Below are 27,918 nucleotides of genomic sequence, written 5' to 3' on the forward strand. Positions count from 1 at the left end.
GGAGTTTTCGTATCGAGCCCCCCCTACCTTTGAGGTCTGGCTACGCCACTGATGATCACACTGGTCACACTGCTTATACATCGGCAAAATATGTTTTAAAACACGTGTGTATAACCAGTGTGACCGTGCCGCCATACTAGCAAGCCCTCTGACTATGTTTGACAACATGTTGTCAAACACACGACGATGTATTTGGGCACTGTCGAAAAACGGTTGAAGAAACGGACGTATTCGCCACGACAGTTTTCGTTCGCACGAGTCAGTGTCAACGGCGTCGTGATACGCGTGAGCTATTCTGCACGAGTTAAGTTATAAGCCAGTAAAGTCAGTGTCATCGACATTGTGTTGCACGTGTGTTCAAAATGGCGAGCTTTTTGCCTGAGCACATGGAGTATGAGACAATCGAGAAACAGCAAGTTCAGCCCCGTCATCGTCGTCCTCGGTTGTATACTGCGACACTGACGTGTGCCATACATCAGGGTTTAAGCCACTCCCATTATTCCTCCAATTCAGTTGTATAACCAATGTGAGCGGTGTTTGAACAACACATGTTCGAGACGATGTATAATCATACAAGCGTTTGGACCAAACGATGTTGTCAAACAGGTATAAGTGTGACAGGTATAACCAGTGTGACCGAGCATTATACATACGCTATACATGTTTGAAGACATGTTGTCATACATGTTTGGAGCACGTGTGTAACCAGTGTGACTCCGGCCTAAAGCCCTCCCTCAAACACGTCGAAACAAAGTTCACTTCACTTCAAAGATCACTTTCGGCCGCGAACTGTTCGCAGCCTACCTTGCGGTTTGGCACTTTCGTCATTTCCTTGAAGGCCAGACCTTCACTATCCTGACTGATCATAAGCCGCTGACCTACACCTTCCGTTACGCCAGCAGCTGCTATTAACCCCGGGAGATACGACAGCTGTCCTACCCGGCGCAGTTCTGCACGGACGTTCAGCACCTCAAGGGAACTCAAAACCGTCCTGCTGACGTCTTCAGTCGCGTCCTGGCATTGTCTGCCCTTATCCCGTCTTTTACCCATGAGACGCTCGCCTCTGCTCAAACCTGCGACGACGACCTCAAGTGGTTCCGTGAGCGCCACCCGTCCTCACTCCGCTTGGAGGAGTTCCCCGTACCTGACTCTAATCTCAAGATCTGCCGTGACATGTCTTCCGGGCATACCAGACTTTTCGTCGCAACTGGACGACGGCGGCGATATGTCGACGTGACGTTTTCTCTGCCCTGCATGACCTGGCCCATCCTGGCTACACAGGAGCTGCTTGCGAACCGTTATGTTTGGCCTACAATCAACACCGATGTCCACGAATGGGCGAAGGACTGCATGCCAGCATTCCAAATTTCACCGTCACGCTATCACCCCGCTCGGCAATTTCAACACGCACGATGCTCGTTTTGATGTCGTTCATCTGGACACTGTCGGATCTCTTCCTCCCTCGTCCGGCTACCGCAACCTCCTAGCGGCTGTTGATAGCTACACACGCTGGCACGAGGCCGCCCCCATGGAGGATTGCACCGCAAATACTGTCGCTGCCACGTTCCGTGCGATGTGGGTCGCCCGCTTCGGCGTGCCGTCGCAAATCACGACCGGGGCCTACAGGCCGAAAGCCGTCTCTTCCACGAGTTTACCGCCCTCCTTGGCACTTCTCGGCTACGAACGACCTCGTACAATACTGCATCTAATGGCATCGTTGAGCGACTGCGTCGTCATCTCAAAGCCGCCCTAATTCCCATCAGGACCGAAATCACTGGACAGATCGCCTTCCTGTGGTACTCCTCGGTACCCACGCAGCCCTCAAGCCTATCCTCGGGTGCAGCGCAGCCGATGTCGTCTATGGCTGTGCTCTTCGTCTGCCGGCCGAGTTTTTCCTGACCACTCTCCATCCCCTTCGCAGCTACTAGACCGTCTGCACCGTTCCTTCGAGAGCCTTCGACCGGTCCGCACCCGCGCCACGTCTTCCCACAAGGCTCTTATTCCGCAGGACCTCAGCAGGGCGCATGTCTTCCTGCGAACAGACAGTGTCAAAAAGGCCATCTGTCCACCTTACTCTGGCTCGCACTCGGTTCTGCAGCGATCTGACAAGACCTTCCGCATCGTGATCAACGGTAGGGAGGACACAGTCAGCACTGATCGTCTTAAACCAGCTTTCATCGAAAACCCCATCGAACCCTCCATCGACACGGATCTTCATTACTTGTGCTCACCATCCATCTTTAAAAAATAATGGCGGTAACCGGTTCGCTACAAAACGGTTCGGACGTAAAAGACGTCAGCCTCAGAGATCATGTGCCTCTCAATCCCCGAACGAGGACACATTGGTCTCCATAGGCATTTCGCGAATTTTCACCTAGCAGTCAAACGAGGACGTATAGTAAGTACGCTTTTGAGTGCCTTTTTTAACACGTTGAAGCGCAGTTGCCCTTGTGAGCGCCGCGGCTAGCGTCCCACGCACGCGCTGCGGTGTCTGCTTTTCAGGGAGGAGGCGCCACGCGGACGAATGAAGCAGGAATTGAGTAGGCCAGTTGTGTAGCTCTATAGAACGAATATATGACTATGCAAGCGCCCAACATTTCCCTTTACACGTGAGCAGTAAAAAACAAGTCCGAAGCATAAGAAGAGGAGCGAAGGAGCGTACGCAGAACGGTGTCTGTTTTATTTGTCGTGGTTTGAAAAGTAAATGTGGCTCTGCTTACTGGTAGTGCAATTGTGTCGTGACACATTGCCTTTGTGTTGTGGATTAACTGGTACATTGCTGTGAGCTCGAACAGAGCATGGGTGGCATAGATGATGGGTGGCATGGGTGGAGATCGATTCACGCTGCGAATGTAGTGTGGTGGGAAGTACCGTCGTCTATGTAAAATGCTGTCCATCTCATTAGGTTTCCATTACTTGTTTCTTGCTGGCACTGTGCGTGTGAAGAAAGAGATTTTAGGAACAGAAAGTAGCAGGACTACGCCACTTCATCAGCGTGGACGCTGTTTGCAAGTGTTCATCTATTTCTCCTTTCTCTCGCTAAAGGGAGTACCTGACCACTAAAAACGTCAATGCAGACAACAGCATTAAGCTATTAACCACGCATTTCCTGATGAAAGCAGTTTTATGGGAGACATAAAATGGAAGTGTTGAACCCGTTCGCGAAACGGTTCGATTTTTGGCTTTACCGAACCGGAACTGAACCGGAACGAAATCCAAGCAAACCCAAACCCGAACCGAACCCGTATTTTTTGCGGTTCGACACAACGGCTGTGAAACGGTGGCAGAAATCCTCATACGTATAAACCCGAGAATATGTTTAGGGGATGAAAATACAAAACATTATGTTCAGGGGATGGTCAAGTGCCAAGCACTGCCCTGCGTAGGAGTGATACCACACCGCCCTCCCCCGCGCAACATAGCTGGGACGCCGTTAAGAGGCGAGATATTCTTTCGGAGACAACGTCCCAATGTGAAAACACGGGACATTTCCATCTGGATGTGCGCACACAGTGAAAGGAAGAGCTCTCAGATTGGAGAAAGAGGAATGCACACACGCCGAGTGTGATTACATAAGAACGGTACCCACTGGAGCGCGTGGAAGAGCGAAAATGGAGCCGTACACAAGAAACCAGTTTTCTCGTTCAATGTCACTCCGCGTAATGAAGCGCGCTTTCCTCACCTTTTCACCTCCATTACACCTCGTGCCGCTATGCTAGACGGACGAGTCACTGTGCTGGGCTGCGCCGCTTGGCTGCTGCTCCTGCTGCCACTTCTCAATGCGGACGGATCCAATCACAGTGTACCGTTGCAAGAGTCCAACGATGCCGGCAGCAGCAACGTGCCGATCACTGGGGACGACGACGGTTCACTCGGAAGTGACGACGATGTATTTGAAGGTAACACGACGGAGGTGCGTAATACGACCCTTTCGATTGATAGCGTTATATAATTCACTCCAATAGAACACTCTCCTTCGGCTGATGGAACCCAAGCAGATAGAAAACTGGGTCACGCGACATTCTTACCTTGCAGTGCTGTTTCTCACGTTCACTTGCACTCAGAAGTAACTGGATCTTATTACGCGACATTATGTGGTTGGTTTCGAAATTATATCGCGCCGTATAATGGATAGCAAGCATCCGAAGTGTGCGTTCTTTGGGAAGCGTCTCGAAGACGACAACCTCAATATATTCAAACTCAAACTCTCAACGACAACGAGGCGGATGTGCTCTTATGCGTAATCATTAACAAGTAATAGGCGAGATGTATATTATTCATGATGCTATCAGGGCACTTGAAGATTTTCTACGCACAACCTGGCATGTAGACATTCTATGACTCGCTGAGTGTGTCCTGTGTGTGCCCCCAGCGATTCTGACATTTTACACTCACTTCGTTGAAACTTTGAGCTATACATGTTGAGCTCCATTCCTTGAACAAGTTCGCCTGTTCGTATTTCCTACGTGTAAGCGTCCTGCGGTAGCCAGTTCGACTTCGTCGCGATTCATATGCCTTTTTTTTTCTTTATCACATCACCATTACCATCAAAGATGGAATCCCGGAAGGAAATCCTCTTCGTTTAGCGATTATCGTGACAGAATGATTTGTTCATTATACCTGTCTTCACCTTGTCCCGTCGTGTCCGGAACTCGAGAAATTTCGTGACGTCATTGTTCCTCACTGGACTTTATCGCAGTGCCGCATCGAAGAACGATCCTCTTCGCCGGACATCACGGATGTTCAACGAGGAAACGCACAGAAAGGAAAATGCATGAATCACGCATCAAATTTAAGAGCAGCTCCGTCGACTCAGGGGACATAGAGTTGACCATACTGTCCCCTCTTCGGTATATACTGTTGTTTGCCTGCGCCTTAAGAAAAAAGAAACAAAAAGAAAAGAAAAACGCGTCTATTTTCTCATTACAAGTAGGAATGTTCGACTGAAAAGATCGATACTGTGTGAAATATGTTGAAGCACGATTGTATCCCCATTTGTCGTGATAGAAAGTCAGACTCCCTGGCCCACTTACGTGAGCGTGCGCAGTGATGCGTATAAAGCGAACTTGCATGGCTTTCCCTGGCAGGTCTCGTGCAACTGCCGAGAACATGTCGTTCTCTTTCAGCGCATCAAAAGCTGTTTCCGTTGAAGCCTTTGAAAGCGTTTACATGTACACCGTGAGAGAAGCCTCTATAAACGTCCGAGCAGAACACTTTTGTCTACGCACCAAACGATAAACACGCCGTAGCAACCACAGACGACACATTTACCTTGCAGACCACGCGGCTGTGAAATTATGCCACGGCCGAATGACACCGCCTTCGCATTATTCCTTCGCTGCCGAACACGATAAAAATTGACCCGTCTTAGCGCGGCGATTGGTGCTTCCAGTGCACTGAGTCGAAGGGGAATTCCGATCTTCGCCGCTCTCAGTGCGATAAAATATGGTCCCGAGTTTCCTTGGGAGTCGGTGTGTATTCCGAAACCAATAGCATTGACAGTGAATTGTTTTGCTAATGTGGTATCCAGCGTTGGGGAACGCTCTGCGTGAACTATTCTCGAAAAGCTATATACGAAATAGATGGGTAGAAATCCAGCGAACCGGTAGGATGTAGGAAGGGAGTTGCCTCTGGACAGAAGCCGCCGATATTTCGAACAGAGACTGTTCTTCTTCTGGGAAGAAGAACAGTCTCTGTTCGAAATATCGGCGACGGAAAAATACGGGGTAAACGTGTGTGGCAACTGAATTTGCGATCTTGCAAAAATATTTTCATTTGATTTTAATTAAAATAAATTGAATTTCATTAATTGAACTCCAAAATTTCCCAAGTCAACCTAACGCTTTTTTTAAAGAATTAGAGAGCCCGTAGCGAACTTAGTCAGATCCACCAAGAGATTCGCTCGATATTGCAAATGGAACTGGCCAAAAAAAAGTCCCGAAATTGAGGCTTCAGAATTTCGGGTATTCAACGGCGCACAAAATCAGTCGCAAAGACGCGCGGAGAGCCTGACGTGCTCCTGCCCCCACGAAGCTAGTACAATTTATCGCCGAACCGGCGTGCAGCACAAGACGTGCCGATAACAAGCCGGTTGATATTGCACCATACGTTGATAAGCGGCAAACAAAAATGATTCCGCCTCTTTTCCCGCCCTTTTTTTTTTTCGACCTTCTATCGCATGGGGGCAGGAGCATCTGCTGCTCTCTGCGCATCTTGGCGACTGATTTGGTGCGCCGTTGAATACCCGAAACTTTGAAGCCTCAATTTCGGGACTTTTTTTTGGCCAGTTCCATTTGCAATATCGAGCGGATTTCTTGGTGGATCTGACTAAGTTCGCTACGGGCTCTCTAACTCTGTAAAAAAAAAACAAAAAAAAACGTTAGGTTGACTTGGGAAATTTTGGAGTTCAATTAATGAAACTCAATTTATTTTAATTAAAATCAAATGAAAATATTTTTGCAAGATGGCAAATTCAGTTGCCACACAAGTGCCGTTTACCCCGTATTTTTCCGTCGCCCCGTTTTTTTATAAAGTCCGAATGACACGTTTTTTGAAACACCCTTTATACGAAATAGTAATGCTGTACCTAGTATACCAAGAATAATCAGGGGAACGCGCCTAAACTATGCTAAGTTCATATTTTCACATTTTGCAGGACGTTGCGCGATAGACCTGTACCAATACTACCTAGATAGAGAAAGCCTGCTTACTCGTCGCCATGACGTAACAATTTAGAGTCAGCCAATGAGGATGGTGTTCTCAACGGCTGTAGCCAATCACGAACATGCTTTCAGCGGTCGTGCCCATGAAGACAAACCACCGTCGTCTGCGAGTTGTGATTGAAGGCCGCCGCGTACTAAATGGGAAAACTTGGAAGTAAAGCACAAAAAGGTCTCAATCTTTCTCAAAACTATTTTCTGGAAAGCGACTTGCACTTTTTGTCTAAATATTTATGTCTGCCGGTTCCAGCTGAGCTGCACACTCGCGTGTTCTTGAATTATGAGAACGGCCTGAATCACAGAAGCAGACGAATTCTGACTCTTAATCGAAGGAGAAAGAGGAGGCAATGAGCAGGCCTTCTGTATCTAATACCAAAACGCACCGATGCAGGATCCACATCGCGCGCAATCGTGATTAGGCAGCGATTGTGATCGCCCTCAGGTGCGGAGAAAGCGAGTCTCGGCGACAGAGATCAACAACGCAGACATTTGTCCCCCGTTCGCGAACATGATTACACACTTCAAGGAGGGTTGGCGCAGGCGCAGTGGCTTCGTTTCGCCTTCGCCTTCTCGCTACTCGCACTGCCGGTTTCGAGTTGGCAAGATGGCGGCGATGACAGCGACCAGCACGAAGAAAACAACATCGACAAAAGCAGAAACAGATGAAATCGCATTTGTATTAATGTGAATTTCTTTAAAATAGACATCCTGAACCAGTGTTTTCTTTTAATTTTTAACTTCTAGGGGTATTGTGTAAAGCTTCCACCAGACGGCTGCAAATGAAAACGAAGATCGCGAACGTGAAGTGCGGACGGCACGACGTGCCCAGCGGGATTACGCCGACCAGGACTGCGGACCGATCCAGATTGTGTGCGACGGTGCGTTTTGGGTATAAGTGGTGTTGCCTGTACCCAAGAATCGTTACCGTGACGTAACCGATTTCGGTAGACATAGTGAAGCGGAAATAACGGTCACGGAGAATGTCGCTGGCCTAGAAGCCCAGCCAAGATTGTCGCTCTTGGTGATAAAAAAAATCCCTCAACTGGCGTGAAGCTCTCGAACAAAATAGTGAATGTTTTCTCTATGTAGAGTAGGTACCTCATTTGAAAGAGTTGAAAAGGCCACGATTTTTTAAGAGGAAGTTTTATTGCACTGGGTTTTACAAGCTCTTTTAAGGCACAACTGTAGAACATAGAATACATACGATGTATACATGTACATCGAGGCATTGAATACATAGGATGTATGAAATGTCTTTTGAAACCAAATGTTGCTTTAGTTGTTTCAACTACAAATAACTGGGCGTCAGGCGGGAAAACAGAAAAAGTCGATGGTATAGCCAGGACACGCCGAAGTGCGATACAAGCAGGAAGGCCCCTGAATGGCCGGCTGGAATGCATAACGTCGCACTTTTAGTGGTTCAGTCAATTTCATTTGCATTGTGCTCAATGTTATTCGAACTCAAACTATGTGTTCTATAGGGAGTTGTTATGGGGCTTTCCACGCCTTTCTCCATTCTTTGTCTTGTCTTGGATTGGATGAAGTGGATTGTGAAGGACCGTATCAAGTTCTTGAGCGCTGGGTACGGAGACTACCCTCTGTTTACAAACATGTGACGTCACGAGAAGACTGGTTCGAGGTTATATTTTGCTGTGGTGGGCAAAAAGCGGGAACAACGCGTCGGCTGATAGGTTGAAAAGGGTGATAAGACTGATAGGTGCTAACCAGCATGCTTTGCGTGACGGCGATACGTAATTGATGACGTACTTCATATGGCTCAACGTAGCTTTGATGGCTCATTTTAGCTATCACTCAATTTTTGGCGACGATGACGCAAACGAAGAACTCGAGTCGTAAGGTATTTACTCCGACTTGGCCAATTTCCGAACAATTTATGCCTGCATTACACCTTCACCCGAACATCGAACGCAAGTCCTCAATTTCTGTACTGTTCGGGTGAGGTCCGGACAGATGACAATCCTATTTACACGTTTAATGGTTTAACATAAAAGTTGAATGAATGTAAGGCGACAAGGAGGATATACATGCCAACTGAAAGTGGAACTTGCCACGGTTTCAGGCCAATGGATACGAGATTGACAGGGAGGACGCTCTGAATAACTGACGCATATTTTGAGCTGTCGGAGAAAGACGCTTCCCACAGGTGAAACTTTGTGTAAAATCCTGACTGGGCATGATCTACATTTCGTACCATTCTACAGGGCCCGCTACAAGCCTAAGTATGATGCAATAGACTGACGGTATTGTAATATTGCATGCATATTGCACCATATCCTTCTGCGTAATAGTTACGAGTCACGTGTAGCTCTCATATCTCCCTCGTCGCGCCGCGTTGAAGGTCGCTATAGGTGACCATGGCTAAAGCGATAAGGACAGCATGTTAGAGGAAGCTGGTTCCATTCGTTACGTTAGTAGCCCAGATAAGGAAACACAACTACGTCTGTATACGGCATGAAGATAAGAATCACACTAAATTTATTCTAGGCAAAAGGAGAAACTCTCACAGGGAAAGGAGGGAATCGGATGCCAGACTAAACAAACAATATCATATCCGAGAACAGGGGCCTATTTCACTCCGATTTCAGCCCGGCGTGGGTAACAGGAGCATGTACACAATTCACTATGTGTTATAGCACAGATCGGCGGGTAATCACGCCTGAGGTCAGCTGCACAGTACATGACCGCATGTACCCGTCTGGTGAAGTCCGTCAGAGGTTTATTGTTGTAGGACCTTGGTCATGCAACAAGACCTTGGTGGTACCTTAGTCGTAACTTGATTTATTATTTTTGGTTTATTCTTGTTGTAGTACCTGCAGATAGCTCACTTCGCATTTGCGCAGCAGTGTTTGTGGAACTGGAAACGCATCGCTCTTCGTCTGAGACGCATGTCTGCCCAGTTCTGACTGCCTGGAAAATGTGACCATGAGTACCGATAGTCTTTTATTGGATTCCGTCCTCCTATTGCACACAAACGGCTTCCAGCGGATAGCTTGGCCTTGAATCCGCTGGAGGGCTATCGTCGTGTCAGCCCAGAACTGCTTCAGATGTATCTGTAGTTTCAGGCACCCTTCGATATAACGATCCAGCCGTGCTCCAAAGAGTACACCCCATCAGCTCAAGGCGGGGTAAAGTCACCTTCTTCAAGGGAGCTACTTGTGACTTGGCGAAAAAAAAGGATAACACTTACGTTTCCGTCCTAGTCCTCGACGCTTAGATACACGCATGCACCGTACGCGGTTGACTTGGCGTCGGTAAAGGTGTGCAGCTGTACCGAAAATACATTTTCTCCATTTCCTTTCATCACGTAGCGGTTCACGAATATAGCTGTTTGATCAACGGTAAATCTTGGCGCCACCTGTCATACTCCTGAGATAGGTCGTCTGGCAGAAGGTTATCCCATCCCAGACCTCGTTCCCAAATACGCTGGAACATCGTCTTTACCCGTATACTGTGTATGGCGGCAGGTCGAATAGACGGTCTGGCTGTTGACAGTATAGACAGCGTTTGGTATTCTTGGCGAGAGTCAGGACGTCCAGCACCCTGTCGTTTGGGAATTTCAAGGCGTCATTCGTTCTCTTCCACGAGACTCCCAGTACCTTGCCCATGGTTGTATCGATGAACGTCTTGTCCTTCGGTATCACCGTTCGTCCGTCGTTCAGGAAATACAGTCCTGGAGTTCTCACGCCCGTTCGTGCTGGCCACTTCTTTAGCTCCATGCCCGCCATCTTTAGCTTCCCGTTTACTTTCTTGTAAAGTTGCTTTGGAAAGTAATTGTTCTCAGGTTGGAACATACAGAGGGGCAAAATACAACACAAGCCTCAAGGTGCCTGGGGGACAGAAGAGTTGAAATATGGCAGTCATTGAAAAAGCGGCGGGATACCGACTATCGGTCGAGCGCCTTTGCAAAAAGGTTCATTGAAAAGGAACTCGACCGGTAATCGAGAGATGCGTGGTTCATATCCGCCACTGTCTGGTGTTTTTACGACTGCCATATTTCAAAAGTTGCTTTGCCTCAGCGACATTAAGCAAATTGTCCACTTATAGAAGCAGTCGATAAGTGCAGCTGCCATTTCGTCTTTACAGTTCTTTTTTTTTTTATGCGATGCTGCAACAACGTAGCGCTGAGCAGAATTGGGCTGGACACCGAACGGTACCCGTGTTATCCGCTACTCTTGAATGAGTGGGATACTTTGGCTTCGCGTCGGCGGATCGGTATACCACGGAAAGCGAAGGACGTCCACTTCGATCTGGAGGAAGGCTTCGCTGATGTCGACAGTAAGGGCTATCTTGTTGAGACGGAAGTGGATTAGAATCGGGAAGAGTTCGTCTGATAGTGGTGGTCTCTTTTCCAAGTGATCGTTCAGAGAATCTACGGTATATGGGGCGTGCGAAGAGGCATCAAAAACCATGCGAGTTTTTGTCGAGACTGCGTCGTTGCGTATGGCAGCCTTATGTCGCAGACTTTTGCGTAACGCGTTACTACTAATTGCTAGAGTCGCTAAATAAGCTAAGCTTCGCGAAGCTTATTTGGCGAAGATTATTTAGCGAAGCTTATTTAGTGACTCTAGTAATTGCTTTACTTGTAAACAATTACTTTCTGAGTAATTTTTCGAGTAATCAGATACTTTACTGTCAAGGTAATTTTTCTAGTAATCAATTACTATTCTAAGTAATGGACTACTTAGTAATTGATAACTTTTCAGAGATTAGTTTACCTTTCAGATATTCTGACCCACTTGAAGCCCCTCGTGCCGTCAGCCTTTGTTGGCTCGTTCTACTATAGCAGGCCTAGGTTATTGTAATAACGTTCTGGAATTTCAGGGTATCTCTCCCTAATCTCTTCCTACACCAGTGTGGTGGTACCTGAAGCTTTGGAGGTTTAGTGAGTCACGGGGAAGTTCCACGCAATGTTCTTCCACAATCGGGTCAACGTCTTCCCAGGCGATCAATACAGTAGACGTACAGATCTACCTTCGTACGCGTTTTCGTTTTTCGCGTTATTTCAGCTGTTCCGCCGTTAATGCTTCTTTTTATTTTATTTTTTCTGAGGCATATCAAGACGGGTATAATTTGTGTTAATGCAGAGTAACGACCGGAGATACGCGTTACTTTTCTGCTCCTTACTCAGTTACATTTGGGGTCGAGTAATTGGTAACGGTAATCATTTACTTCTTCCGTAGAAGTAACGGTAATCAATTCCTTTTTTCAAGTAACCTGCACAAGTTTGCGGCACACTGGTGTGCTGGACGACATCGTTTGTGGGGTTACATCCCATTTCGCCTAATCCGGATTATCGGATTTAAGAGCCGGGAGGGGCGAGTGGCGTTAGGCGAAATGGGACTGCTGTGCAATCTCATTAGGCGAAACGGGACGGTCGACAAGTGGGCGTTACTTACATGCCCCGCCCCGATAGTCACTATCGGGGCGGGGCGGGGCGTCTACAAGAAAGGAATGCGCTCATCCGAAGACAATCTTACGTCGTCCCAAAAAACAAAGACCCGTTACATTTGCAAACGAAGGCGTGTGCGATACCACAAATAATAAAATCCAGTAAAACGTTTTCGTTGATTCCTGGATGGGTGAATGGATGAATGTTTAACGTAAAACAGAGAAGTTTCCATACAGACTGGACACGCAAACACTACACTCTCACCGCATAGCACGCTCTGCGCCAACCAATTGCCACGTATAATAGTGTTTTCTCTCCTGATTCGAAGACAGTGGGGGGCGTACACCTTATCGTGTCAATTCGGAGACATGATAATTGACACAAAAATGCGTACGTCTCCCTCTCTCCTCGAATCAGAGGGGATAACCCTATCATTCGTGGCAATGGCTGGCGCAGGACGTGCTGTGCGGTGAAGTTAAGTTTTGAGAGTGTACCACTTTGCAAAATCACTAGCAGGGACGCAGGTTTTTTGTGCGGCTCAGGGAATTCAAGTTGGAATGGAAAAAAATTAAAGGCAGATTTTTGGGTTTTTGCTCACTTAAAAGAAACGAGAGAGACAGAAAACTCTACTCGTGAATAGAGCGGAGGGAACACGAAGGCATGACGAAGGGTACGCTGTGACAAACCAGATGGCCGTGACGTTGTCCCTGTGCACGTGATCTGTGACGGACCTCATTGGTTTAGCACACAGATACAAAATAAATGACAGGTCAAGTGACCTTTGGCAGCACGCTTGGATAGAACTAGCAAAGGGATAAAGTTGTTATGTGGAGATGCGTAATTAACTTTGACTTTCCGACAAAGAATAACAAATTTCTCGCAAATACTTTTCAGGAAGTACTAAAAAATGCATTTAACGCAATGCTATGCTGGAATAAACCAACAAGGTTGTAAATTTACGTGAAGATGCGAAAGGGACTTTTGGCAGCACGCTGGTGGACCGCCTTCTTTCATCACGTGACACGGATCAATAGGCGAAGTGGGACTGTCTGCAGCATATATTAGGACCCCCTTGAGCTGGAACTTGGTGAACTCCCTAAGGGATTGCAAGATAATCCGCTAAAAGGCATTAGGCGAAATGGGAATAGGCGAAGTGGGAAGACACGGCATGGGGGGCACCTTCTCCACATGATCCTGAACCATGTAACCCCCGCATTGCTTCGTCATAGTCCTCTACCACTCCTTTTTCGTTGCAGGCGTTTCGTTAGCCTGTACACAGTCGCAGCAGCGCAATTCCTCGCGGTTGGTATGCAGGTTCAAATTCCTTGAGAACGTCGTTGTCGTGTCCAGGGTCGACCCAGCAACGACAATGTCTAGGGCAAGTTATCCTTATCGAATGTAGCACTGACTCTGAGCACAAAGACGACAGTAGTCGCGTTTACGTGAACTCTACAGAGCGAGTTGAGTTGACTGTCGAGTCGAGTTGAACTCGAACCGACGTTGTTCACATGAACTATAGACGGCCCTCTGTTTACAAACATGTGACGTCACGAGAAGACCGGTTCCATGTTATGTTTTGCTGTGGTGGGCAAGAAGCGGGAAAAAACGTGTCGGCTGATAGGCTGATAAAGCTGATAGTGCCCAACAGCATGCTTTGCGCGGCGGCGTTACATAATCAATTACGTAGGGTCTCAGTTCGTCTATAGCTTCAACGGGAGGCGATCACGGCGACACCCCGCGTCGAGTCGAGTCGTGGAAGCGAAGCTGGTGCCCAACTCTTCCCGAACGTGTTTACATGCACCTATATGTCTAGTGGAGCTAGTCAACCCACACCCTGCTGTCGTGTTGGCTCGACTCGACGCGGAGTAAATCGACCCGACAACGTTTACACGAGCGAGTTGACCGACAGTCAACCGCAACCACATGAGTTGACTGGAGTTAACTTAACTGCGAGTTGACCGATAGTTCAACTGACCCGCTCCTGTCGAGTTCATGCAAACGCGTGTAGTGTTCGTTACTTCTTCGACGGTCGTTCCCACCCGAGTTGGGCCCTGGAACGTCCACCCGAACTTCCATTCCACTGAGACAAAATCTTGATCATTAGGTAACCTTCGTAAGTGTCCTGTCAGGAATCTCAACATCTGATCCGTGCCGAGAAGCAGGGATAGTCCAACTTCTGCCTGTACACGGGGGAACGTCAGTCGATCTGCGATGTTTTTGCCATCATTCTTCATTGTAGTCATGAGCGACAGGTCCGTTGGAGTCCGGACAAGGTCCTGGCGATGGCTTGCATCGTACTGACCGCAAACGTGTGTAGCTGCAATTTGATGTCACCGACGACAGAAGCCTGCAATTTCTGTGCTACATCTTTGCGTATGAAAGTATATTTCGGATGCTAGACTACACAAACAATCATAGCCGAGAGCAGGGACATCTTTCACTCCGAATTCAGCCCGGCGTAGGTGGCGGGAGCTGACCTCTCTCGACACGTAAAAAGAAGCTTATACACAAATCACTATGTGTTATAGTCTAGCATTGAGTCCCCTTGGGGGCCTCACACAACAGGCACCAAGCATCGTGCCGTCATCGAATTTTTGACAATCAGGAAACAGCGCCGGCAAGTATTCACGGGCGCATGAAGAATGTGTACGGTGTGTGTGCGCCGCAATACACGACAGTCAAAGGGCGGGCAGATTTGTTCAAGCACGGCAGGGAGTCTTCTGAAAGACGAACCACGGGCCTGTCGCGCAACTGAGGTCACAACTGACGAAATGTATCGCAAAACGGAAGACACTTGGTTACGACCAATAGGCATGTGACGGTTATTCAGGTTGCTATACAGAACTGGCCATTAGTATTGTGTCCGTCGAAAAGACATTGCAAAACCATATGGGTACGCCCAAGGTATTGTCGGGATGTGTGCCCAATACACACACACACACACACACATAAATGGGATGATGATGTGGTGGGCATAGGAGGGCATTTTCCTGCAGCCTCACTCATCCTCACCTCAAGAAGCACAGACTTTATTGGCTCCTCACCACATTTTACTCACCAGTAACTAAACCTCAGTCACCCTCACATTCCATTTTATATTTTGGCCTCACAAACCTCACCTCAGGGCATCAGGATACCAAGAAGCCTCACCATCCTCATCCTCACATGCCTTCACCTCGTGAGGCTATTCACAACACTTATGGCCTCACGTATCTTCACCTCATGAGGGTCCTCATCCTCACGGCCCCGATCTTCAACTTTCACATGGCGATCGTTATCGTTATATTCAAAGTTCACGCGCTCTAAAGCCACCGTGGTAGGCTCGTGCAAGAGCTCGTGGCGAATCACGAGCCGAAGTGATGCATTTCACGCGCGTTATGAGATAACGACAAGTTGAAGATCGGGCCCCACGTGTGCTCACAGCGCCTCACGTACTTTCGCCTAATGAGGACCCACATGGCCTCACGAGTCCTCATCCTCACGTGCCCTCACCTCATGAGGGCCGTATGGTCTCACGTACCTTCTTCTCATGAGGACCCTCATGGCCTCACACCTCATCCTCAAGAGCCCTCGCCTCGTGAATGCCCTCATGGCCTGATGTGTCTTCAAGTCGCTAGGAGGCACATGAGCCTCAAAAGAACTTTCCGTCATGTTCACATGACACGTCGGCGTTGAACTACTGTGTCGGTAGTTGGTACTAATGATACTGCGCGGCATTAAACTGTTTATAGGGTTTCGTGTTGTGCTTGGATAAATTTGGTAACCGTTGTTACTGTCACAGTGAGGTTTAACGTTAGTGTTTGTCATCAGCGAAGAGGAGCCCGAACCCATCACCTCATCCGTGAGGCCCCTCACGAAAGGCCTCATGGCCTCATCCGTGAGGTCCCTCACGAAAGGCTTCACGGCCTCATCCGTGATGCTCCTCACAGAATACGTTGTACCCTGACGTATTGATGGCCTCATCGTCGTGAGGTGAGGGTGAGGCGTCTTCATGAGGGTCCTCATGAGTGAAGACACCCAGCCATGGTGGTGGGACATTCTCCGCCGTTATGGCGGTACACTGCCCCATTGCGCTTGTGGAAGGGATGAGAAAGTGGTGGTGATGGAAAGGTGTCCTATTAGGTGTCTATCGTCTTCCAGTGTGCCCAATACGTAGACACCTGAAATGAAGAAAAATCGAGCGGAATGGTGTCATCAAATAATAGTCATGATGAACGCCGATGAGAGCTGCCTTTACGTGTGGTTGGTGTCTGGTGATAAAATCTGGATCTGCCACTGGTATCCCGAAAGCAAGCAGCAATGGGGTATGCCCCATAGCTGCTTTCCTTTCCTTTCTTTTTTTCTTAATAAACATATCCCCCCCTCCCATAGCTGCTTGCATTCGGGGTTGCTCTGGGCTTCCATAGAAGCACAATAATTCTCCGCAAGAAAAACCAAGACAGCCTTCGCGGCAAAGATCATTGCGAAATTTCTGGGGGACGAAGATGGTCTTCTGCTGATTGTTTGCCTATAACACCCAAGCTATATGATAACAGGATCACATTATGGCGTAGTGCTGGTTCGGTTACGTGACGCCATCAAAGAAAAACGCCCGGGAAAACTGAGCAAAGTTTATTCTCGGTAGGAGTCAGAGGCCTGGGAAAGTGATGTGTGAAGTGTATTGGGTGTTCGCGGTAAGGGAGGGGGGGGGGGGGGGGGGTTGAAAAATAAAAATGTGTTCTAGAACTCAAGGTCGTTTCTATGTTATGCTGAGAACTTACTGAACGAGTGTGCATGTTCGGATAGGACGTGACTGAACATGGTGGGGGTGTAGGAAGCAATGGACCCTGTTTGTGTGAGCGAAAAAAATGGTCGCGCAGGTGCTGCGCGTCCAAAACTACAGGGGCGTAGTTGCGGATAGCTGATGAAACGCATCACAGCCGATCGAGCCCCTCAAAAGGGCTATTGATAAATACTTTTGTGGCTAAAGAAGAACATTGTTTGTTCGTTGTTGTGTCGTTTTGAAATTGTAACTGTATTTTTTCAGTGTAGTATGTGTGTGAATCTGTGACTGCTTTGTTTATTGCTGCTGCTACTGTACTGGGGCCAGTGACCTCGTCAAGCCACGTAGTGTGACATTTTGTCGTTGGTATCCGTCATTCAGTGATGAAACAAATAAATTTTTAAAAATGCCACTTTGGTTTATCTCCATCGCTGTGTATGTTCCCATAGACGAAAGAATGCTACTGAGACCGAATGACGTAATGGCTGAGAGGTCGGAAGTGCGTCCCTTCGTTATTTGTTACGGGCAATCAACTTCCTCGCACAAACCTTCACCCGCATAACATTGGGCGCGTTAAGCGGAGACTCCAGAGTCAAAGGAGTCGTGACTCCAGTCAATCTCCGTGACTCCATCTCAGAAACGGTGTGATGAAGTGAAAAGCACCGCGATGAAAGTGTAGTGATGTAGTTGCGCCATTTCACCAGCTCAGAGACGTGTTCTCTCGGATGTTATGGTGTTTTGGCATGTTGCGTAAATCGTGGTGTGGATGCTTAGCCTGCACTGCACAACGATACCTCCACCTCGGATAGCCGCAGCACAAATTGATGAAGACGCATCGACTCAGCCTTTCGCGAAATCGAGTTATTAAGTGTTCCGCTTTTAAAAATCGAGTGCTCGCGACGTTTGGTGTCTGCCAAGCAAAGCATAAGCACTCCGATAGAGGGTGGCCATCAAGCAAGCGATGATTTGGAGGGTTAAGGAGAGGCTCCTTGTGGGGTTAGACAGAGTCACTCCTTTTGGAGTGCAAGAGTACTTTGGAGTACTTAACGCACACATTGGTGTTGCAAATATTTGCACCGTATTTCGCAACCAGCGCTGCTCGACCGCAGTCGTTGGCGGTCGTTTGCCCGAAACAAATAGCTGCGCCGAGCGCTTGCGAATTTCCATTGGCTTAGTGCACAGACTGCCGTGTAACATCACTCGTCACTTCACACTCATTTCTCTAAAAATGCGGTTCCTTAAGGAGACCATATGTTCCCTACATGTATATTCCCGAGAATGATTGTGCTGCTCTTGATAGCCGGCGTAACAGACTTTTTTGTTTTAGACCCAGTGTTATACACATGCAATATTGTTTTCCCTTCGTACTTGATGAGCAACGCGAAGTTGGTGAGATGTTCGACAGAGTGTTGCACTCTTCATTTTTTATTTTGTGAAAAAAAAAGGAAAAGAAAGAATTATTGCGCGAAAATTGTGATGCAAGAGTATAAGGGCTCAGACTATCGATTAGACAAATTTTCTGAGATTGCACCTGTACTCATTTACGGTGACTTTAAAATCCCCCGCAATTAACGAACGAAGTCCCAAGAATGACACATGTGGCTTCGCAGGAAGTCCCGATGCTCCGTCGAGGCCTGGCGAGGTTGGACTTCAACAACTGCGGTGAAGAAACAGATCCTCTCTACATCACTGGCTTCGATGTGACACCGAACCCCATTGAAATCCCAGGGCCTCTGGCGGTGGGAATCAGCTTCAGGCTCAATGAGAACGTAACTACACCCGTATCGGTAGGTATACTGCAGGATAATCCTCAGTGAAGGCGCCGGCAGGCAGACCGCTCGCACACCACCATCGCCACCATCACATCATTGTGGGATTTACACCCATTTTCTCGATGTCTGTCTTCCACTGAACCAATATCGAGGAAAGGCAATACAAGACTGAGAAGGCTACACCTATATGCCTCGCCATCGCAACTAGTACTGTGTGGTTAAGCACTTACCCGTGGCAAACATCTCGGGGCCACGAGCATCTCGGGGCAGGTCAGACACAACTGTCGCCAAACATTATTACGGACGTTGCAGGTTGCGAAGACGTTTCGAAGAGCATGAAGATTACGGGAGGGCGGAGTGGGGGATACATGGAACGCGTGCGTCGAGGTGTTTGCAGGCATGGAGTAATTTGCCCAAACAACGCGGTAACAGTGCAAAAAATAATAAAGAGAAGAGGGACTGAACAGGACAGGCGCTAGACGTTGATGCTTTACCATGTTATTTGATGGTCACGAACGTTAACGCATGAAGGTCTCACGAGTTTAGCTATACTGTTCGAAGGGGGTCAATTCACCTATCGTGCTGAGGTCTTTGTCTTCGATCGAGCCGCAGTGTGCTTGGACCACCTGCGGCGCTGCTGCCCACCACACAGACTACATCGTGGACCTTGCGGTGGACTTCATTGGTCATTTGCCTCCTCAGTGCCTCCTCAGTGCCTCCCCGCGATATTCTGTCAGTGGAAGCGATTGGGATTCTCGGCGCGGCAATGCCAATTACGTCACCGGAAGAGGTGAAGCAGGGAAGGTGGCAGTTGGTTTCGAATTCGACGTTTTTGATGTTTTGATTTTGCGAATCTGCTTTGATGTCTTCTTGGAAGGCATCTCCAATTGGATATCACATTAACTTTAGAATTCCGGATTCTTCGCGGGCACCACCTTTATACTTCAAACTATCTTCCTTGCTGTTTAAAACGATTCCTTATCATGCTTACAATCACCGCTCCAAGTAATTTAATCGCAGTCAATTAGTTCTAATTCAATTTAATTGCCAGTAGACCTCGCCTTCTGGGCGTTGCTCCTGAAGCATCAGGGATTCGCCGTCTGTGTGTCCATGCTTACATCAATTGAAGACCGAATGTTTTACCTGGAGTACTACAGGGTTCACATATTTGTAATGGAAAGATTTCCTCTGGATCAGGTTCAGCTGGAAATGAAGAAAAGGCTCAATTTCCTGTTCGGGCTGTCGACGTGGTTCACCATCCCGTGTCTTCCCAGCGGCGTTGGATCCTGTGACTATGAGGACATTTGCAAATTGGCTCTCTTCTCCAAAGACGTTTGTTTAGATCCGGACACGGACGAAGAAATGGACTGCAAGTGTCCCTTTCATCAGGTACCACTTTTATCACAAAAACATTTTTTCTCTCCAAATCGTTAGTGTAAGATGTGGATGACACCAGAAAACGGAGTTCTTTCAAGCACACGGCAGTAAAGACAGACCACATCATGCTCTTGAAGTTGAGCAATCTTTAGGTAGTGTGCCGGAATACCAGCACCGTCTGTGTATGCAGAGGGAGCTGATATTGAGGCACCCTATGCACCCTAGCTTTAGGCCAATCTTGATGCCATCTTGAGGCCAATCAATGGGTGAACGAGTACGAAGCGTTGTGTACAAAGCTGTTGGACAAAGGCTAGTCATTGCGTAAGGAAGGAACTGCGTTAGCTTTGTGGCCTTCTTTCCTTTCTTTTTTTTTTTTTCTTCTCTCTTTGTAAGGTGGGAAGTGATTGGGATGATGCGTCCTCCTCTTTTTCTCTTCGAAAGTTTCCTCACAGTACAATTTTGATCGCTCCGATCACGAATGTTCGGAATTATATCGTATACAGTGTGAAATTAGCGTATTTTCCTGCGTATAACGCACATGTTACACATGGTAAACATTTTCCGAAGAGGCAGTGGGCGTTACCTACCGGTATCCGCTGTACACCGGAGATCTTTCCCCGAAATGATAGTTCCCAAGATGTCATGCAACATCTAGCTTCGTGCTTTGGTCGACCCGCTTGACATAAGCCGGAAAACTTTGTGACAGGCACCGAGCAGGAGTAAACGGAAAGTGGACAGATGGGCATCGTACTTCGAGGTAGCGAAGTGGGTTGCTGTGGTGTCGGTGATCCCCCAACTCACTTGAAAACAGGGTTGCCAGGTCAAAATCCTGAAAAGTCGCCAACGCACATTGATAAAGTAGCCAAGAATTTCCAGCGTATGTAACTCATTGCGTACACAGTGGTGCGTAAGCATACTCTCACATGGAATGTGCTGCGCTCCTCTAAGCTAATCGTACCACGAATGCGGAATTGTCATCTGTACTAGAACACATGAACGACAAGAACTGGCCGAGGCAGGCCACAATTTAAAATTCCGCGCAGTCGTTTGTAGATATATTAATGAAATTCAGCAGCAGAATCGCATTGCGTTCCGTTGCAATGACAGAGAGAATACTGACACGAATCATCATCGCGAAACTTCCAGGGCAGGCACGAAACGGTACATCTCATCCCGGCGCATGCTGAAGAAGAAGCAAGAAGCTTCCAGACACATCGCCTGCCCTCTGGCAAACGCACGTGCTGTTTCTAGACTTTTTGGCGCGATGCTTAAATGCTTGTGCGCTCCAAGCTGGAGCATTCATTCTTTGGACTCAGTTGTGTTCAGAGAGCTATCACTCTTGTGTTTTGCTACCAAGTAGTCTAATAAACCGTTCGCTGTTTATTCGACGACTCGCCGACCCATTTCGCTTCGTGACATTTCTGGTGGAGGTGCGGGGCATCCCTTGTCCAACGGCCTGGAAGACCAACTGCGACAAAGCAGAAGACAGCTTGGTCTGCCTGCAGAATTCAGTCCATTAGAACCCCCTAAACGCAAGAAGAAGATGACTGCGGAGACCAGTACCCAAGTGGCGCAACCTGTTGCCACGCTCATAGCCCCTGCACGGTCGCCGAAGACATTCAGCGGGGAGTATTACGACGACGTGGACGATTGGGTCGACCACTACGAGCGGATCGCCAAGTTCAACAACTGGAGTGACGACCAGAAGCGGGTCGTCAACGTCTATTTCTCCCTGGAAGGCACCGCGAAGACATGGTTCGAGAACCGGGAGACTTCGCTCACGTCTTGGGACGTCTTCAAAACGCTAAATTTTTCGCTTCCATGGACCTCAAGACAGGGTACTGGCAAATTGAAGTCGACGAACGGGATCGTGAGAAGACTGCCTTCGTCACTCCGGATGGAGTTTTTGAATTCAAGGTTATGCCTTTCGGCCTTTGCACAGCACCAGCGACGTTCCAGCGTGTTATGGATACAGTTCTCGCCGGGTTGAAGTGGCAAACCTGCCTGGTGTACCTCGACAATGTTGTCGTCTTCGCAAGAACATTCGAAGAACATGTTGAACGGCTAAAGCAAGTCCTCGAGGCTATCAGAACTGCAGGGCTGACGTTGAAGCCTCAGAAGTGTCGATTCGGCTACGAGGAACTCAGATTTCTCGGCCATCTCGTGAGCAGCGACGGCGTACGCCCCGACCCCGAGAAGACGGCGGCCATCGCAAATTACCCTGTTCCTTCTAACGTGAAAGCCGTTCGAAGCTTTCTTGGCCTTTGCGCCTACTACCGACGGTTAATTCCGAACTTTTCAAGAATTGCGTTACCCCTGAATGCCCTCACGAAGGACAGATCCACGTTTATCTGGAGTGAAGCTTTCTTGGCCTTTGCGCCTACTACCGACGGTTAATTCCGAACTTTTCAAGAATTGCGTTACCCCTGAATGCCCTCACGAAGGACAGATCCACGTATATCTGGAGTGAAGCCCAGCAACAGGCGTTTGATGAATTGAAGACGCGTCTACAGACCGCACCCGTGCTGGCCCACTTCGATCCAAACGCCGAAACAGAAATACACACCCACGCAAGCAACGATGGTCTAGGAGCCGTGCTCGTTCAACTTCACGACGGCGTCGAACGTGTCATCGCTTACGCAAGCAGAACGCTAACCAAGGCAGAGAAGAACTATTCGACGACCGAAAAAGAGTGCCTTGCACTCATATGGGCCATCACAAAGTTGCGTCCCTATACCTGTACGGACGGCCGTTCAAGGTGGTAACAGACCACCATTCTCCGTGCTGGCTGGCTGGTTTAAGGGACCCCTCAGGACGCCTAGCGAGATGGAGCCTCCGATTACAGGGATATGACGTAACCGTCACTTACAAGTCAGGAAGAAAACACAACGACGCCGAATGCCTGTCCCGAGCACCACTCCAGCGACAGGACAACAGCCTCGAGGACGACGACGCCTTCCTCGGTCTAATGAGCGCGACTACCATGACTACCAAGCAGTACAACGACCCCGAATTGAAGACACTCGTCGACTATCTGCAGGGCCGCGCCGACAATGTTCCTCCCATCTTCAGAAGATCACTCCCAAGTTTTTCCCTACGTAATGGTGTCCTCTACAATGAAAACCACGCACCACAAGGCGCTACGTGGCTTCTCGTTGTGCCTGGGGACGTGCGCATCGAGATTCTTGAATCCTGCCACGACGAACCGTCATCAGGTCATTTGGGATACAGCCGGACACTGGCCCGTATAAGGGAAAAGTACTACTGGCCAAAACTGGTCAAGACCGTACACCACTACGTAGGGACGTGCCGGGAATGCCAACGACGAAAAATGCCGCCGGTACGACCTTCTGGGTACCTTCAGCCAATCGCACCGCCGTCGGCGCCGTCTCGAGCAGATTGGGATGGATCTACTCGGGTCCTTCCCACTTTCGTCTTCCGGAAATCGTTGGATAATCGTCGCCACCGACTACCTGACACGCTATGCTGAGAATAAGGCACTTCCACAGGGCACAGCAACAGAAGTGGCGAAGTTCTTCATCGAGAACATCGTACTACGGCACGGAGCTCCGACCACCTTAATCACCGATAGGGGAACGGCATTTACAAGCAGGCTAACGCAAGAAATCCTTCGACTCAGCCACACCGCTCACCGGAGGACAACGGCGTACCATCTGCAGACGAACGGGCTCACCGAACGCCTAAACAAAACCCTTGCCGACATGATTTCGATGTACGTTGACGTCGAGCACAAGACATGGGACGAAATGCTGCCCTACGTCACGTTCGCCTACAACACGGCTGTCCAGGAAACAACGGGATTCACACCGTTAACCCTTGCACACGGCCATGACGCATCGACTATGCTGGACGCGATGCTGCCCCACGAACCCAATGATGTGGAAAACGACGCTCTGGACTTCACACAGCGAGCAGAAGAAGCCCGCCAGCTGGCCAGACTACGCATTGGTCAACAACAACGCGTCGATGAAAGAAGATACAATTTGCGCCGACGACACGTACGCTTCAGTCCAGGCGACTTGATATGGGTTTGGACGCCCATTCGACGACGATGCCTGAGCGAGAAGCTACTGAAGCGGTACTTCGGTCCCTACAAAGTACTTCGACGCATTGGAGACCTGGATTACGACGTGGTTCCTGAGGGCAGCGTTCCCTCTCGGCGACCCCCGAGAACTGAAATAGTTCACGTCGTTCGACTCAAGCCGTACTACAGCAGGTAGCGCTGAAGACTGGCTGGAAGGAGACAACATGACAAAAAAAGAAAAAAAGGAGGAGAAGAAATAGCATCGCGACGATGCCACGTCTACGGAGGGGGCAATGCTACGAATCATCATCGCGAAACTTTCAGGGCAGGCACGAAACGGTACATCTACAGTCACCAAATAAGCTACGCTTCGTAGCTTATAGCTCCGTAGCTGAAGCGTAGCTTATTTAGTGACTCTATAGGTACATCTCATGCCGGCGCATGCTGAAGAAGAAGCAAGAAGCTTCCAGACACATCGCCCGCTCTCTGGCAAACGCACGTGCTGTTTCTAGACTTTTCGGCGCGACGCTTAAATGCTTGTGCGCTACAAGCTGCACATTCATTCTTTGGACTCAGTTGTGTTCAGAGAGCTATCACTCTTGTGTCTTGCTACCAAGTAGTCTAATAAACCGTTCGCTGTTTATTCGACGACTCGCCGACCCATTTCGCTTCGTGACAATACCAAGCTATCATTACCTTGTGTATTGTAGTTAGCTGCAGAACCGTTGATTGGGGGCATTCGGGGGCGCTCCACCCCCTGCTGAGCCTCGTATTGTGGTGAACTATACGCTCTAAAAACAGAGCTTCACCGCATAGCACGTAATGCGCCAATCATTGCCGCGAACGATAGGGTTATCGCTTTTGATCGAGGAGAGAGGGAGGCGTACGCCTTTTTGTGGCAATTACCATATACCCAAATTGCCACAAGAAGGCGTACGCCCCCCCCCCCCTCTCCTCGAATCGGAAGCGGTAACCCTATCATTACTGGCAATGGTTGGCGCACAGCGTGCTATGCGGTGAAGCTCTGCTTTTAGAGTGTACTTGCATAGATTATTCCAGTGTTGTACACTCTTAAAAATGAACTTCACCGCATAGCATGCTCCTAGCCAACCACAACCTTTAATGATATCGCTATCTGCCCTGATTTGTTGAAAACGGTGGGTGCACGCCTTTTTTGTGACACTTATGCTGTTCATAATTGTCACAGAAAAGGCGTACGCCTCCCGTTTTCAACCAATCAGGGTAGATAGCGATACATCATTAAATATGACGGTTGGCTGGGTGCGTGCTATGCTGTGAAGTTCACTTTTAAGAGGGTATACATGCCCTTCTGCACCGCTTCCTGATTGTTGCCAAAACGACATCCGGTTTCACAACAAACACGGTCTGCGCCAACCCCTACGGCGACTGATACTGTTATCGCTTCTGATTTGAGGAGAGAGAGGACCGTATACGCCTTCTTATGGCAATTCAAATTGCCACCAAGAGGCGTACCCTCCCATTTTCAACAAATCGGGAAAGTGAAAGCTATCATTCTGCATGGTGGCTGGTTCGGAGCGTCCTTAGTCGCGGAAGGACCGGAAGTCTTCGTGGCACCGAAAGGTGTTATGCGTCCTTGTTTATGTTTACACGAGAATGTCATGTATACCCGCGGCGCGATCTGTCGCCGCTCAACGCTGCTACATTTTTGCTCATATCGCGCAGAAAATTCGGAGGGGTACCGCAAGAATGCTATTGCATTAAAAATACCCATAGTAGACGCACGGGTCACTCTGGACACGAACGGCGATGTAGCGATGTCAGTTTCTGCGCACTTTTTGCGCCGGTTCTCTCACGTTCACAGTGCCCGTTATACACCGGAAAAGACACTAGTGTCGGCTTCTTAAGCCTGTACCAACACCAAGTTAAGACTGTACATCTGGAAAATAGTTTAGAATCTCTTGGTAGCTTGACAATACGTTTCTTTTTAGCCACACCCCTCGTGGCCCGCCGAAGTTCCTCGGAGGCGACAAGCTGGGTATGGTAACACCGCGTATTCTTTGTTCTTTCAGGGCGACTGGAAAATGAAGCCATCCACGTTCAATATTCCCGGGATACCCGAGGATATTCCTTCCTATCTCTTGCAAGGCGAATTCTCCATCAAGGCCACCATGTACAAGGAAGAGCAACAGATTGCCTGCTACTCGGTGGACGTTGACGTTAACCTCTAATAGTTTCGAACAGGGAGCACTCCATCGCAGGTTCGAACAGCAAATGGAAGGCGTTGGACATACCCCAACTTTCCCACCGAATTATTTTCACTGCTGGAACCTGTTCAAATCCTTCCATTTTGCCTGTCGGCGGACGAGGTCTGGGTTCGACTCTCGCCGCCTGTACTCGCTGACTTCTCGTCAATTGCCGTCCATGGGCGTATGTAGGAGGCTCTTGCACATGTACTTATATTAGCAATGTGCATACATGTGTGGTATGTATCATAGTGTAACAGCACTTGTAGTAGTTCAAGTGTCCGAACATAGGGCGAGCATAATACTAGATAATAGTGAGTTTTATAGCACCGTACGCTATCGTCTTTGCGTACGTAAGGGATAGCGTTAGTGGCCCTGCGCTCGCGCAAAACATAAAAAGAGCTTCAGAACCACCGCGCTATCCTTTACGTACGCAAAGGATAGCGTATGATGAACTAAAACTCTCGTCTACTTCGGAACGGTACGCCTGAGAGGGTCTGCCGCTCAGTACAACCGTACTTGACTTGTGCCCTGCATGTTGAGCTGCTAAGGGGTAACTATCGGTCTCTATTTAATAGAACAATTAAATAAAGAAAAAATTGTGACGTTTCTGCTTATATTAACTACAGGGAGTTCATTTTTATCCGTTACAAATTGTTTATAAAAAAAGAAAAAACTATGGGCAGAGGCGCCGCTAGGCAATTTTTCAGGGAGAGCAAAGATCCCGTGCGCAACTGCACAGTCCCCCCACGGGGGAGGGTTTCGTTCTACAGCTCACTTTGGCTCCAGGCAGAGCGTTCCTTGCAACGCATTCCTTGTTATGTGGCCAGAGTTTTCATTGCTTGGGCACTGCAGTATATTATTTAGGACAGGCCGTGTGCAGTTTGCGGGCGACAGAATGAATAAATAAAAGGTCTGAGTCGGGGGGGGGGGGGGGGGGGCAAGTGCCTTTCTTGCCCCCCCCCCCCCTTCAACTTAACGGCGCCCATGGCTATGAGAGCACCACCGATGTAGTTGAGGCGGTCGGCCACGCAGACACCCTCTCGAAGAGAATATGTAACGACAAGATGACAAATTATCGAAAATTCATTAATCAACTCTTTCATTAGGGGACTTTTTATCATCAAAAGCGAGATGGAGGCAATGGCAGACAATCCAAAATGGTGTCGAAGTGTGTCATACTTTTCATTGCCGTACCGTTAACTGCATTTTATTGGACAATTCTGGATGACGTAATTTCTGAGTGGTTCGCATGCCGAAAAGTGAAATTGTTTTGTAAGATAACATTTTATTTTCGTTGTGTGAACATTTGCCTGCAAATACAATGACTGCGATTGTGCGGATATACTCAATATCCGCGCGGTTACGGATGCGGTCGCGGATCTTCCAAGCGCGGGTACGGTACGTGCGCGGATATTGTTACCCGCATTATTAATGTTATCCAATCCACGCTCACCTCTATAGCTATATCCACCCATCACTAGTCTATGTCACCTGTGGCTCTCCAAGACTTGTTTCTGTGTGAGTTAATGACATTACTTAGGACGTTTTCGACGTCTGTAGCCGGGAGGCCACCTGCATGTTATGCAGACAGTGGGAGGACTATTA

General features: G+C 48.5%; 1 protein-coding gene across 1 annotated transcript; it reads left to right on the forward strand.

Moving 5' to 3' along the window:
- The first annotated feature begins 3,674 nt into the window (after window positions 1-3,674).
- Window positions 3,675-27,245, forward strand: LOC135395413 (ganglioside GM2 activator-like). The gene is made up of 4 exons (XM_064626635.1): window positions 3,675-3,913; window positions 18,502-18,678; window positions 19,861-20,052; window positions 26,137-27,245. Exons 1-4 carry the CDS (start codon window positions 3,713-3,715, stop codon window positions 26,293-26,295), a joined length of 729 nt encoding a protein of 242 aa, XP_064482705.1. The 5' UTR covers window positions 3,675-3,712; the 3' UTR covers window positions 26,296-27,245.
- Window positions 27,246-27,918: the final 673 nt, after the last annotated feature.

The sequence above is a fragment of the Ornithodoros turicata genome, chromosome 5 (genome assembly GCF_037126465.1).
Source record: "Ornithodoros turicata isolate Travis chromosome 5, ASM3712646v1, whole genome shotgun sequence".
Taxonomy (NCBI): Eukaryota; Metazoa; Arthropoda; class Arachnida; order Ixodida; family Argasidae; genus Ornithodoros; species Ornithodoros turicata.

Bases quoted from the DNA above. Each gene is read 5' to 3' on its own strand.
- LOC135395413 (XM_064626635.1), top strand. From the start codon at position 3,713: ATGCTAGACGGACGAGTCACTGTGCTGGGCTGCGCCGCTTGGCTGCTG. The intron at 3,914-18,501 runs GTGCGTAATACG...GTGGCTTCGCAG, and splicing joins TTGAAGGTAACACGACGGAG to GAAGTCCCGATGCTCCGTCG. The intron at 20,053-26,136 runs GTACCACTTTTA...TTGTTCTTTCAG, and splicing joins GCAAGTGTCCCTTTCATCAG to GGCGACTGGAAAATGAAGCC.